At 37.6% G+C, this 15,370-nt stretch overlaps 1 protein-coding gene across 3 annotated transcripts in view; it reads right to left on the bottom strand.

The window, feature by feature from the left end:
- SLC12A6 (solute carrier family 12 member 6) overlaps nucleotides 1-12,564 on the bottom strand; it is a 105,055-nt gene extending 92,491 nt beyond the window's left edge. For all 3 annotated transcript variants that reach the window (XM_036887551.2, XM_036887553.2, XM_036887552.2), the window contains exon 1: nucleotides 11,672-12,564. In XM_036887551.2, the coding sequence (XP_036743446.2) occupies nucleotides 11,672-11,942 (271 nt within the window). In that variant the 5' untranslated portion in view covers nucleotides 11,943-12,564. The remainder of the gene's footprint in view (nucleotides 1-11,671) is intronic.
- Between the last annotated feature and the right edge of the window lie 2,806 nt (nucleotides 12,565-15,370).

Below are 15,370 nucleotides of genomic sequence, written 5' to 3'. Positions count from 1 at the left end.
TAAAGACATAAGGCCAGGCTAGAGCCAAAAGGGCATTTATAATGGCATTACTTCCACAGTACTTTATACATTAGGCCAAGTGTTACATATATTTATTTTACTAATTAGTTTCAGTAAAATACTATTTGTGACTATGTTATGTCTGTTTTTAAAAAAAAGCATTCCCATTCTTTAGGATAATGTGTCTACTCTGGGTAATATTTTTAAAGTAAAATTTACCATGCTACACTATTCAATTACTTATTTTTAATCACAACCCACGATAATCACCATTTTGTTTTATTCAACACATTTGTTTAAAAAAACAAAGATAAGTTAGTTAGTGAAAAGACTGATACATTAAGGGAAAGCCAGTGGGAAATTATTTTTAACATAAGGATTCTCTATCAGGTTGTATTACATTGTTATACTATATCATGAAAAATCACTCAATTTTAGAGCAAATCATTTATGTATTTCCTCTTAGTTCTCAAAAACTGAGAACTGCATTGTTCAAAAGCTATACAAATAATCTAGAACCATGCAATCTCATTGTTCAAATGATTCTCAAAAAGTCTAACAGTTCATGCTAAAAATTGATCCATGATGCAAAAAACTACTACAGTAAGTGAGCAGTAAGCAAAATCCCCAGGATTAAAAAGCCACATACATTTTGAATACGTGAGTTTTACCATATTTCATTCTGTTCATTTCTGAGAGCATCTTGTAGATATGATGTTAATATTTTAGTAACATATTCAAAAGCATTCTTTTTCTTTTAATAAAAAAATGCAATTAAAGCATGATCAGAAGTACCAGCAAGCTATCAGAAAGCTGGAAAAATATAAAATAGAACAATCTAGCTTCCACAGGCACTAATAATGCAGACTTAATTCACCTTATCTGTCTCCAACTTTTCACAGAATTCTCTCCATATCACATACACACACTCACTCAACTCAACGGAAGTGCAGAGCAAAGAACAACAGATTCTGGCTTGGAAACAGATTCCAATCTTAGGAACCTCTCCTGAACTCTGATAGTTTGAAGACACCATTCAGAGTGCTTTGTCCCCTCTTGTGATCTGGCCACACATGAAGGAACCTTTAAAATTTTAACCACTTAGTAGTTTGTGCTTACAGTATTTGGTTTATTAAAAATGGTGTTTTTACAAGAAACAGTTAAAGAAAGTGGAATTTACTTCCAAGAAGTTGCTTCTAATGTAAGTTATTTCAAAATATTTAGGGTGAACATTCTTTTTTTTCTTAATTTTTTAAAATTCTTTTTAAAAAATTTTAATTAATGTATGATTGATATACTCTTATGAAGGTTTCACATGAAAAAACAATGTGGTTACTACATTTACCCACATTATCAAGTCCCCACCCATACCCCAATGCAGTCACTGTCCATCAGTGCAGCAAGTTGCCAGAGATCCACTATGTCCCTTCTTTGTGATACACTGTTCTCCCCGTGATCCCCCACACCATGTGTACTAAACATAATACCCCTCAGTCCCCTTCTCCCTCCCTCCCCACCCGCCCTCCCATACTAGGGTGAACATTCTTATTGGATCATTGTAACCACTAGCCAGCAGCTATATACAAGTAGAAAACTAACTACATTATAATTTTCTTGATCAAGATAAATTTATGAAGAACTTTGAGCAACAAAAGTTAATTACGTTTTATCTGCAGTTATAAATCCTTCACACTCTTTATTCTATAAGTAATTATCACAATAAATCTGCAATAACTCATCTTACTAAGAGAAATGCTTGAGGAAGATCTGAATTATAGAACTTCTTTAAAATACTTGAATTACATAACTTGTAAAAAAAGTACAGACCTTCCAAATTTTAAAACTTTATCTTTAAATATGGAGAGAGGAAGGAGGTTGTGTGTTAGAGCGCAACTTTTAAGGAAAATATGAGACTTTGTAAGAAAGACTAACAACTCTCCCATCCCCACACTTCAAGAGCCACTGGTAGGGAAATACTACCTCACACTACCCTTGAATATGGTATCATTCAGAAGCTTAGACAGACATTTGAAACGCTGTGAAACATTGCTTTAGAACAGTGTTTGCAAATTATCTCTGGTAAAGGACTCTTTTTCTTTAAATTCCCAATTCACTGTGGGCTAACAATTTTATAAAAAAATAAAAATGAGTTAGTAGAAAATAATAAATATACAAAACACAAGTTTCAATTTTTGTTGTTAGATTCAACAGACATAAAATTGCTCTATCAAACTACTTTACAAGTTTCTAAAAACTCAATTTCTGAATTTATTTCCTCACAGACAGGTAATACATTGCTCATGGACCAGCTCCATCTATATACTACCCTCTGATTAGCTTTGTGTTAGAGACTGTTGTAAAAAATCATTTTACTAGAAGAGGACAAGCAGTTCACTACTTAAATTCAGAGCTATAGCTGGAGCCTTGAAAGTACAATGATTCTCAAGGTAAATGCATATACATTTTCCTTATTTACCATATTCAGCAAACCCTTTTTCTCCCCAGATACTGGGACAGTAAATAGTAGTTTAAAATAGCAAAGTGATTACAAAATTCTAAATTTTGCCTTAATATCCAGACAATTATAGAAATAATTAAGTCAGTTGTTTTGGTGAGGACCAACTATCATGGACAGTAAGGATTTAAAACTTCTATAATGTAAATTACATAAAACTGTATATGAAAACGGATTTTTATAAAATGGCATTGAGACAGGGACCATGAGCTTAGACAGAATAGGGTGAGGGCCTCTGGAAAAAGCAAGGCAGGATATTTACAGTCTGAGCAATGTAAACATGCAAGGAAACCCCCTATCAAAACTGTGTTAAACATTAAGCTCTAGAGTCATTCTTCAGTGAGATCAGTTAATATTCCCCAAAGAAGAGTAGCACATGTTTTTATTATGCTCATCATTTGTAATCATGTGTAAGATTCACTTTAGCATGCTAAAAGGCCCAGGACTATGTGCTGTCTTTCCTTCTTCAGACCTGATGAGGTGATTTGCAAACGGGCAATTAATTAAGCATGCAGGCCCAGCCATAAACAACATAGTAAAAGGCAGGAGGGATTCCATCTTAAAGATAAGATTGCATTTTAACACCCAGGAAGTTAAGAAGTAAGATTCTTAATTTACAATTTAGCAAACAGACAATAATCAGCTCACCTTGGGAGCAGGACAGGCAGACTTGATTGATATGCTCCCAAACTAAGAAGCTGCTATTCTGGGAAAGAATCAAAGCAGTAAATTTCTTAAGGTAACTCTGCAAAACAATCCAGAAAACTGATAAGAAACTTAGTGTCTCTTCAAAGATAAATATTTAGAGACCATTTGGTGGGTCTGCATCCCTAGCCCTTTGTCTCTCAACCGCCTATAGATCCCCTAGACAACTCATCGCTGTGGGCTCTCGTCCTCTCCTAGCGCGAGCCAGAAGCTCTGTCCTCTCACTGTATCTCTAAATAAAAGCCTCTCCCTGGCTTTCCTACCCTGACTGTTTGCTAAGTTCATTCTTGACTCTGCAAACAAGAACGCCGGCATCAGCATTAGTGATGAACATAAAATGTATTTTAGAGCTAACAACTGAAAGAAAATAAATACAAAAAGACGTATTTTCATATGGATTCATAATATTGTAGTGTAAGGAAGATAAAGAGTTCTCCAAATCAAAACATCAAGAAAACCTCATGCATTATTACTGAAGCTAAAAAAATCATGCATTTATTCAATATATATTTGAGTGGCCACTATGTGCCAGAAAATAGCCTCAAGGAGGGAACAGTCTTGTTATCCATTTAACTACACAATAAAGAGCAATATAAAACCAGGACTCTAAGTACAATACAGTATGTGTATAGAAAGAATTTGAGAGCACAACACACTACCACCTTGCCTGGTTACTTACCTAAGGGACTTAAAATTGGGAGCTCTAACCCTGGGGAGAGGTAATACTGGGGCAAAATATCTCTAAAACTGAAATCAGTCAAAGGGTGAAATAAAGTTTAAAACCCGTTTATTGCTTACACACTGTGGTCCAGGGGCCATCTCTCTCCTGCTCTGGCAGAAGCAAGGGAATCCTCCCCCCAACCTCTCAGGTTCAGATAAGCCCACTGATACGGAGATGGACTACTTCTCTCCACCTCTAGGAAACGCCTGTTGATATGGAGATGCACTAAAGCCAGGCAAGAGATTCTGGAAATAATGCAATTTTACCCACAGGAGTCTTCACTGGAGGAAAGAATGCAATGGGATAGTTGACGGTTGGCTAATATGACAGCTATGTCAACCATTTTGGCTGCTCATCCAAATACTAAAGAAGGCATTATCAAAGGTCTCTGAGTACTCAGAACCCTCAGTCTCTACTGTAGTATTTTTCACAAGATTGCAAATCCCTATATAAATAACGCTGCCCATCTGTTTCATTGGTCTACTGTCATTGTAGCCTAGGTATGATAAGACCCAAGAAGCACAAACCAAAGGGGCAGCACTGGAAGCAGTGATGAACATGGGACTGCTCAGTAACTTAAGACTTCCATGTCTGATGTGTGACATTTCATTCTTTTATTATGAAATACTTGCCAGATGAGCTTCTAGTCAACTATAGGCAGTGTAGAGAAAATAAAATTGTTATTAAGCAAGATGTTGTCAAAACTTAGGACATATTCTAAAAATGTAAGTAGAGGAAAATGAAAACAATTCAAAAAATTCCTTGTCTATTTCACCTCAGAGGACAAGTACTTTTATAATTTATTGCTTCCTCCCTCTCCTGCAACAAAACTCCATTTTAAAATAGATCTGCCGAAACTTGGGTCAAAATATGAATATTCATTAACTTTAGGACAGATGGACTATTGTAACTAAATCTATAACTGTTCATGTAATTCAACACTACTACACTGCCCTGCATATTTGCAAATCATTTACGTAAAAGGCAGTGAAAGACTTATCCTTAGGCCTATTAACTTTTAGGAACACAGAATCTTGTTATTCAGAAAACGTCCTTTTCTTAATTTTTCCACTTTTTAAAAAAAGTATTTCCTTTCATACTCCCAATGCCAGGCAAAATAATTGCAAAAATGTACACAGAACATAAAAGTTGCATTTCTTTTATGCCTCCTCTACTCTACCACTGCAACCATTACAAACGTTCCAGTAGCGTCAACCACTGTTAGTTAAGTGTAATGACAAGAATACTGATATTAGAATCACACGTACCTGTGTTCAAATCACTATTATTTTATTATTTGTATGACCTTGGGTGGGTTACTTAGCCTTACTTAGTAGCTTCAATTTCCTTCTTTATAAGAAATCCCATCTTAGCTCAGAAGAAAACTTTTTTAAAACAGGAAAAATATCAAAATTGATTTTTTTCAGTGAAGGAAAGAATAAATGTCATCTAACAGGCAAGAATGTTTTCTCTAATAGGGAAGAATGTTTTCTATCTCCTAGTAATTCTTATTTGGAAATTAGCACACCACTAAACTAGAAAAAAAAATCAACAGAGCATAGCTTTACATGTATCTCAGGATGTTAAGTTAGCCAATTGTGAAAATAAGTATTATTTCTAGATATATTTTTTAAAAAGCTTTAATTTTCAATGCAAATGTTCTCAAAATAGAATAAAGTAAATTTCAGCTGGATTCAATTTCTCATAGCTCCTCGCTGGTGCTTTCTTTTTTTTAAACTAGAATATGAAAACCGAATAGCTATATCCCATAGTAAAAGCAGACTTACCTGGTAAAATGGAGGAAATTCAGGTGGTACTATGCCAAAAATTAAAGCTATCAACCAAATGGGTCTGACTATAAACAGATGAATGCGATCAATTGAATATCTTGCATAGATTTATCAAGGCCATTAGAGATGTTATAAGGCTTAGCAATGCATTAATAAAAATGCAAAACAGATGCTGCCCCTGATGAATTTAGCAAGGAAACTGGAGAGTGAAACCCAGTTCTGAGCTAAAATAACAGGAAATTAAAAAAAAAACCAAAACACTAAAGTGAGAATTCAGATTTAAACACACCTGTCATTTCCTAATAACTTAATACAGCTTTTTTCTTTTTCTGTGTCTTTCAGCTACAAAACATTCAATTTTAAAAGGAAGAAAAAAAGGCTTCAGCTCTTACATTTTTTCAGCTAAGAAATCCAAAAGTAACTTCAAAATTTCAGGTTTTGATAGCCTCTGAGACTGATTTATTTACAATACTGACTTGACTCTGAAATTCTGTTAATTTGAAGTTCCACCAATGATTTAACAGTACCTTCAGAAGCAAAATGAACATGAATATCAGAAATGTTAAAAATGACATATGCACACCTTAAAACTGAGCAAATATGGTAATATTTTTGATTAGTGAACTATTGAATTTCTGGTTAAAGTAAGGTGAGTGTGTGTGCACGCACACACGTGTGTATTATGTATGTTTTGCAGTTTTGTGCTTGTATCTTCATATATAATTGCTGGGATTCTACCAAATACACCAAAGCACTAATCACAGGGTTTTAATAGGAATAGCTTCTTGTTTTTCCATTTACTTATAACACTTCATTGAAATAATACATTGTCTTACACATTCACAAAATAAATGCTCTCACAATTCCTACAATACAGTGCTCCAAATTTTCAAAACCTACTGTTAAGAAACACATTGCGAACAACTTAAACACATAATATTTGCATTATTCTGAGTCAACAAGTCCACCAGGCGCAGGTGTGCAGATCGTGTCATGCCGAACGGGCAAGGGGTGGGGGCTGAAATCCAGTTTGCCGTCTCCAGTGAGCTCGCAAGGGATGCCTTTTCAGAATTTGCACAAAGGTCGTGCTAGTCCAGAAGTATTTGATTAAGTAAAGGAGGCAAAAAGAGAGGTAGCCACCATCCAAAGGCTTACAGCATAATATCCTCACAGGTCATTAGAAAATGCCTTAAATGTCAGCATTAGAAACATTCCCCATATTCTAACAGCCTTAAATATGACTTGAATTTAACTTCACTGGAACATGACTTGACTTCAACATGACTTAAACAGCATGACTTTTATAAGGTTCCAGATCCCCAGGTGTGTCCTCTTCCTTCTTTGCCATTCGGTACAGGTAATACTCAAAGCAAAGTTTATGAGAATATGGAATCAAGAAACATGCCACTGACAGGAAAAGAATGAGGACCCTGGAAAGAATTAGGACATAGAAGAGACCACCAAAGAGAAAAGACAAGGAGTTGAAGCAATTACTTTACCAATCAACATTTAATCAAATATCTAGTGTATTCTAGGACAGACTCTATAGAAGACCTTTCAATTAAAGCAGCTTTCTTAATTGCAGTTCAACTTTCTGAAAGTTTTTACTATAGATATTTTCAAATAAACACAAAAGCAGAGAGAACAGTAACATGAATCCTCAAGTACCTTTTACTGATGCAACAAATTATAAGGGTCTGCCAATCTTCTGTCTCTCAATTCTTTTTGAGGGTGTAGAGTACATCTCATTTCACCTGTAAATACCTCAATATGCATCTCTACAGATAAGCACTTGACTTTACCACAATGTTATAAATATACCTAAGAAAATTTAAAATAATTCCTTAGTATCATTTAATACCAGGTACATGGTCACATTTCCTTATCTCAAAAGTGTCTTTTTACAGCTGTTTTGTTCACAGGATCCAAAATGCACACATTGCATCTGGTTGAAATGCTTTTTAATCTGTAATAGCTTTCCCTCCCTTTCCAGCTCTCACTTCTCCTCTACTCCATGCCATTTATTTGTTGAAGAGTCTAGTTATCCAATAGAATTTCCCATTATGGATTTGGCTGATTGTTTCTTGTGATATAAAGTAGTATATTATAAAGTTTAGTCATTGGCTATGGAGTGTGGAGAAGAGGGGAAATACAGATATGGTCTATCCCCAAAATGTTTCAGACAAATGATAATGAAAACCTTTAAAAAAAATAAATCTATCAGAGGATGCTATCAGTTGAGCTCATAAGGAACCAAATCCATGTGTCTTTATAAAACTTTCCATCTTAACCTTATATAATGTTAGGCTCACTTTTGGAATGCCTAAGTGAAATGGATAGTATTCAATAACCATATAATATGACTGGTATATTTAAAAGAAGGGTAATAGTCAACTGTGATTTCCAATACAATGTAATCTACTTATTCTGGTTTGGGGCAAAAAACTAAACTTTTTTTTTTAAGTATTAAAAAAATCCTTGTTACTTTGAAACATGTTCTTATGAAAAAAAAAAACTGATAGATTTCCAAGTTTCTTGGTCAAACATAACCCTGATTTAACCCTAGCATGAGGAACTGATGAGACCTACCGATAACACAGACTTGGTAAATCAGCCAAGTAGGCTTAATATCCATGTATAAAGTAATGGCTCCAAGCGCAGACAAATATTCTGTAAGACCTAATGACATTTAGGGAAAAGCATGCTATGCCTTATGCACATAGAGGACTTCTGCTCATCCTGGTAAAGCCCCATTCAGGTGGAAAAGTGCTTCACCTGAGTATACCATCAATCACTCTTCTGTTTGAGTTATGGTCCTCAACTCTGGCTTTATATTAGAATCAGCTCAAGAGCTTTAAAAAACTACTGATGCAATTAAATGGGGATTGGAATGCAACTCTTTTTTAAAAAAAGATGTCTGGCTCATTCCAACAGGCAGCCAAATAATCACTGCTCTAGTAGATGATCTTTAACTCGATATATTTTTGCATACAAGTTATATGTGGCATCATGCATTATACTCAGTTAAGATACAAAGACAATTCTGTGTCCCTGTCCTCAAGAAACTTACAGCTGAATTAAGAGAATGTGACTGATAAGTACAAAACATGTAAAGTTCTGATTGTTAGATGCCATGTGTCACTTAACAAAAATAAATTGTTTTTAAATCTTCAAATGTGGTACAGCTTTAATTTGATTAAATACTTTTGTGAATATTGTTAAAAAAAGATGGTATGTAAACAAAAACAACAAAGTTAAGTGAAATAGGTCCTATAGTAATAAGCATGTGTAAGGGATATAGGGACATTAAGAACTGATCTGTTCTGTCTGGGTGTGGGGCTGAATCACAAAAAGTTCAGAAAAAAACTGACTCTTTGAAGGACGAATTATCTAAATTATTTTTGCGCCTCTACCTCCTATCATCCCTCAGTAAAAACATGGAAACAGCCAACCTCAAGACTGGTATACATAGAGTTCCCTGAGTCAACTGGCTTTTACTTTTATGCAACTTCAGAAACCTCTCTCAAGGTTGTACACGTGATCAAAATTTCCCCATCTCTGAAACCATCAACTCCAACATTCCATGTCTGACCAGTCTAATTTTCTACATCTTTCACTATCATTTTACCTCAAGTCCTCCAGTCTCTTAGTGTCTCCATTTTACCTCAGTTCATTTTCTTTGCATATTTTTCTATAGTATTATTCTAAAATTTGTATTTTTCTTTTTTGTATTTTGCTGTATATTTCTACTGTTGCATGTATCATACAGCATTATAATTTATATGAAAATTTGTTTGCTTTCTCTATTAGAACAGTGATTCTTTTTCTCAGTTCTGCATCCTTAACAGCCAGAGCAGGGCCTAAATTCGTTTAGTGCTTAGTAAATGTTTGGTGAAGGAATGGATAGTGGTGTTCTAGTCATTTTCACCATTATACCATGAGCTCTCCAAAGACAGAACCTATACCTCACTTGAATACTTCTTGTAACAACCACTGGAATGCCTCGTGTATATCAGAGCCTCAGAGAGCATTTCTTAAACTATAAAAGATTGAAATGTATTAGAGTCTGTATAAAACATAAAAATGTTCCCTGTTCTTTTTTAGTATTATTTTAACAATCATTTAGTTAACGAAATGGTACTGAGGCAAATGTAAATATGTTTGTCACGGTAAAGGCAAAATGATATAATGAAAAACATGGATGGAAGGCAGGAGGCCTGCACTTCAGTCTTGGCTTTACCACTTGTAGTCAACAAACATCCTTCTCTGTAAGAATTACTTTCCTCACAGTCTAAAATGGGATTTGACCAGAATTTGATTCTTGGTCATCTGAGGGTCCCTAACATGCTATACCTCTTAAATTTTTTTTTTACAGAAGTGATACTCTCAGCAGCGTGGATAAGGATCCTGTTCTGCAAAGCTAACATATTACTGAATAAGTCCACTTTTAAAAGCAAAATAAAAATACAATTCCATAAGTCACAAGCCTAACAACACTTAACTGTAATTTCCTAATGACAATTTTAGCATTAAAACAATTAACAGTTATAGTCTTTACCTGGTACTTTTACAACCTAAATACAGTATGATGGTAAAAATGAAAACTATAATCTAGAATTAATTTGGAGGAAGAGGAACTGTTAAATAAATTTTTATTCCATAGTGTAATTTTAACACTGGTACACAGTATAAAATTTCTCAAGAAATTGAAGATAGTTAATTAAGTCCAGGAATCTATCTGTAATACCTCCACACACACAAAAACCATTAGTCAAGGGTAAGTGAATCCTAAGATTGTAAACTTTACCAAATCTACCTTGTCTCCAAACATTAAACAATACAAACAGAAATAAGGAACTAAATATCATTCTGGGTTCCTGCAACCTTTAGAGTAGGAGAAACCATATTTCCTCACACCGGAAAATGACAAGTCAGTGGCTGAAGCTATGGTTTCCAAATTTGGGTAGAGTATCATTTCCAAATTTGGGTAGAGTATCATTTTAAGTCTTTAAGATTCTTAAGACAAAATGTCACTACCAGACAGATTTACATTAATAAGAATACAGCATATAAAAAACCACATATATAAAGCAGCGTAGCAGCTCTCAAATTTTTCTACTTCAGAGTCTGAAAAATGTTATGACCTCTCCATTTTATCTCACCTCTCTCTTCCATCACCTCTTCCCACTAAATTCAATGAAAATTTCCAAAGCCAGCTGACAAAAATTGCTCTGGGAAGCTAAAGGTCTGCAGTGGTCAACATAAATCAAAAGTGGCTTGTGTGCTACTTCCTGATTACAAAAACTCAACACATTCCATCTAAAGTTCAAAAAATTATGAAAAAATTATGTGGAAATCAGGCCCGAAAGCCTCTCTGGAATTTCTCTATTGAAGAGGATAGCACACTACATCTACCTAGCCTCACCCTGAGTGAGTTTAGCTACTTGAACCACTGTCGCTGTAAAATACAACTTTTTAAAAAGGATTTTGTGGTACAGTAGCTGAAGTCTTTGCAGGAAAGCTGTTAAGATATAATCAATAACTACTCCTTGTAACAGGCCTAAAAGCAGACTGTAATAGGGCTCTAAAGGTAGCTCTTCACTAGATTTTACAACTTAGGATCTTCTATGCTGAAAAACCACTAAAGTCTTTGATATTCATCCTTAACGAAAACAAGCCATTTTAAGTCTAAGGAGACAAAAATAAGGAACCCAAAATATGCATTTACTTTCCTACTTGCCACAGACCTTCCCACATGCTCTTACTAACGCAGAGAGCCACTATGTTACCAATGATTCCACAGGGTTCCTAAGCATCTCCAAAAGGGGACTTCGGTTCCTGATGATTTTTGTGTAATGGAAAAATGATCTCCTGGTAGACAGTTATCCTGGATAAATAAGTCGGTAATCAAAGTATCCAGTCATCTGTGTTTCTACTTACCTTCAGTAACATCCTGGCGGTTAGAGGTCCGGTCACTAGCTGGATCCAGTCCAACAGTTGCCAGTGAAGTGGTGGCCCCAGACATCTCACTCATAGGCTCACTACGGCTTGTTTCCGGCACGCTTTCCCGGGAACTAAATCTTACTCGGGAACTGGATCGAGAACTGAGGTCTGGGCTGGTGTCTGACAAACCTGGAATGTCATCAATCTTTGTTGGAGTCACCATGAACCGAACTGAAGCCATCTTGGTGGTGGTTTCTGGAGGATGCATTTCTTTTTCTTTTCCTTTTTATAAGGATAGAGAAAAAAGGACAACCCCCCAAAATCCCTCCACCTACACTAGCTACTTTGATTGTAAAAATAGAAAAGATAACTTTAAAAAACCTTAATTATCTTGATTCACACCACATAAAAAAGCCCCTAATAAGAACCCTTCTACTCAGAATTCAAGCAGACTATCCTATAAAGTGCACTACCAGTAGCTGACAAAAATATTTAAGAATTAAAAAAAAAAAAAAGACAAAACGATGGAAGTAACTTCGTTCCTTAGGAATGAAGAGCTATCTAGGTATCTCCCCTAGTCCAGAGTTGTGGGCTCAGTGCCATGGTCTCACAGAAGCAGGTGAAGCCTTTCTCCCTTCGACCCTCAGGTTTCGGCCGAGGTAGTACTTTATCTGGTAAATGACACACGGGTCTCGTTGAGCTAAGTGCGTGCAGGCCCACCCTTACCACGTGAATATAGCATAGATCAGATTGCAAAACATACACCTGGCCACCTGTTGTACATCAGGTGAATACCCCGCAGGTCTGGCAGGGAGGTGTGTGTACAGTCACCCGATGTTTTTGAGGCCGAAAATCCACTTGGGTCTGGTGCGAGAGATGCACATGCATAACGGGGAAAATAACCAACACTACTGGATAGAGGAGAATGAGGAGAGAAGGGTGGGCAGAGGAGGATGCAGGAGCAGAGGAGGATGCGGGGGCAGAGCGGAGCCTGCCTCCGAGAGGTCTGCGGGGATGGCCCGCCCGCTCTTCTCGCGAGGAAAGGTCCTGGGGTCGGGGCGAGGCGGCCAGCGGATCGAGACACCTCGGACTGCAGTTCAGGGTCGTGGCAGGTCTTGCTAGTCCATCGAGCCTACCGTCGGCTCACTGGGTTTTTCCTGCCTGTGACACGACGGGCAGCCCCTTTACGGGGAGACGCTTTCTCCCCTAACGGGGCCGCCGCGCAGGCCAGCCCCTCGCCGCTCTTCCTTCGGGTCGGAGAAGAGGAGATGACCTCGCAGGCTGGCCCCGGTTGAGCAGGAGGCGGCGGCGAGGAGGGGAGGAAGTCGCAGTTGCGGGTCCCGGCGCCAGCTGAGGCGGGAGAGCGCGCAGCTGTTGTTTACGGGCCGGTAACCGTTTCCGAGCCGCGGCACGCTGAGGAGGGCTCGGGTTGCCGGGTAGGGCGCCCCCTCCCGGGCCAGACGCCAGAGCTGCCGCTACGTGACCTCTCTGCCTCCGGCCCCGGGCCCAGCGGGCTGTGCCTGCGCCGCCGCAGCCCCACCCTTCCCTCCCCGCTCGTTCCTCATTCAGAGGTTAACGGTCCGAAGAGAAGCCGGGGGAGCGGCCGGAGGGCGGCACCGTCCCGCAAGCGCCCGGGAGCCCCGCCCAGCCTCTGAAGCCTAGTAAGGAGTGGGCTGTGCGCAGGCGCTCGCCCGGGTCGCCGCAGGACTGGCGGGCGAAGGCCGGGGCGGGAACGCAGGAGGCCCGGAGCACGACGGGAATCGTAGTTGGACGTGAGGGCCCGAGGGTCGTGCACCTGAGAAAACAAATCCTCTTCCTTCTTGGTCCCGCTGTGTTGTATAAACTCACTCTGGAGGCATCTCGGGGGCAGGTGATGCCCCTTGCCCTCTTAACCTCAAACACCATCTCTTTGTAATAAAAGCGTCTCTGAAAATACCATTCCTAGTTTCTTTAAAAAACCTCCTAATACCACATTATCTAGGTATGATCCTCATTGAAATTTGTATGTATAAGTCTATTCTCAAGCATTGTATCCTCAATTTATACACGACTTGTGCTTTTTTTTTTTCCTGTCCTCAAAAAAAAGTATTTCACGTCTGCCAAATTATCTGTTGTACACCTTATGTATATACAATTTTGTCAGTAACACCTCAGTAAAGCTGGAACAGTGCTATTCCACTTTCTGGTCAAACTTAAAGTTCCATTACAGAAAACATACTCAATTTTGGACCTGGAGAAGGCAATGAAATACTCTTGAATTTTTCCCTACTACTGCCAAAATATTTTTACCATGTTTATTTAATGCATGAATAGAAGTGTTCAATAAATTTTAACTCGTCAATGTTTTGTTTGAAAGTTCTTTCCTATAGTTTGTTCAAGACTTAAATTTAACACTTTTCTCCTTACAAGGATCAGAACTGTTAAGACCTGAGCCAGGAAATCCCCTTTTATCAAACAACAAAGGCCAGTTAAAAAGATCTAGGTAACAAAATGAGAAATCTCCATTTAAAATGTAAACCCCGTCAAAGCTTGATTCCTTATAAAGCCTGTGACTGTTGATTCAGGCTCACAGCTTTCTTCCTTCAGGAAGCAAAAAATTCACCTCCCTGAGGGATCAATTTTTCCTCTGGCAGGTTTGCTGTTCATTCAAATCTCACAGGCTTTCCCTTTTCCTCTGGCAGGTTTGCTGTTCATTCAAATCTCACAGGCTTTCCCTTTATAAAGAAACAGGTTTCTCCAACATCCAATTTTGTTTCAAACCGTATGTATTTTCATTCAATTACATATATTACCTAATACCAATATACTATACCTCTTAAGACTCTTCTCCCGTTTAAGCATATCTCAAGATGTTAATACCTTCGGGATCTCTTAAGTAAAAAGTCCTCAGTATATTCAAACCAGTTTGGCTCTTCCCCTCAACTTTGATTAGGGTTATTTCCAGGTTCAAGTATTTTCATGTCAGTCCACACAGAAGGTAGCAAGGACCAATGGAATCCTTTGTCTTGGGTGGGAAAGGGCAGGGTGTATGTAATTTAGAATTACAGTTAACATTAAAAAAAACTGGTAGCAGAATTCATTTACCAATTTTGGTGCTTAAGAAACTTCCGTATCAGATCCTTTTCCTGATCATTTGAAGAATTTTTAACATTTCTTCAATCTCTATTATTTTACTAGAATAACTCTTTAAAATCTCTCAGATCCAATGCTAAGAACTCTGTAAGTGTAGGCTAGAAATAAAAAGTTGTTTTACAGGAAACAAGTATCTCAGTTCACCATTCTCCTAATTCATCTGAAAATCATCTGTCTTCTATTTACTGTGACCCAAGCATAGAGATTTTTTTTTTCTCAGCATTCAACAACCTAAACTTTTCTGCTGTGATGGTCAGATACCAAAGTTTGAGAGAAACGTATCTACCACTTTCCAGGTCCAGTCTTGATAAATTTGCACTGAGTCACAACTGCTTCTGGAGTCCAAAATATGCACAATTAGAACACATCTCCACAAGGCAATTTTTAAATCAGTGGTACTAACCAAACATTCAAATCCATTGTCAAAGCCATGAATGAGAAGACTGGGAAATGAGTTCATTAACTTGGTAAGGAGAGGAATGAGCAAGCTAGCATTTTTTGAATGTCTGTATATTATATTTCACCTCATCATCCCTAAATATGAATTGGACTAAAATTTTATGG

The sequence above is a fragment of the Manis pentadactyla genome, chromosome 11, assembly GCF_030020395.1.
Source record: "Manis pentadactyla isolate mManPen7 chromosome 11, mManPen7.hap1, whole genome shotgun sequence".
NCBI classification, from domain to species: Eukaryota; Metazoa; Chordata; class Mammalia; order Pholidota; family Manidae; genus Manis; species Manis pentadactyla.
The sequence above is the reverse complement of the archived record's forward strand: the minus strand, read 5'-3'. Positions and strand labels throughout refer to the sequence as shown.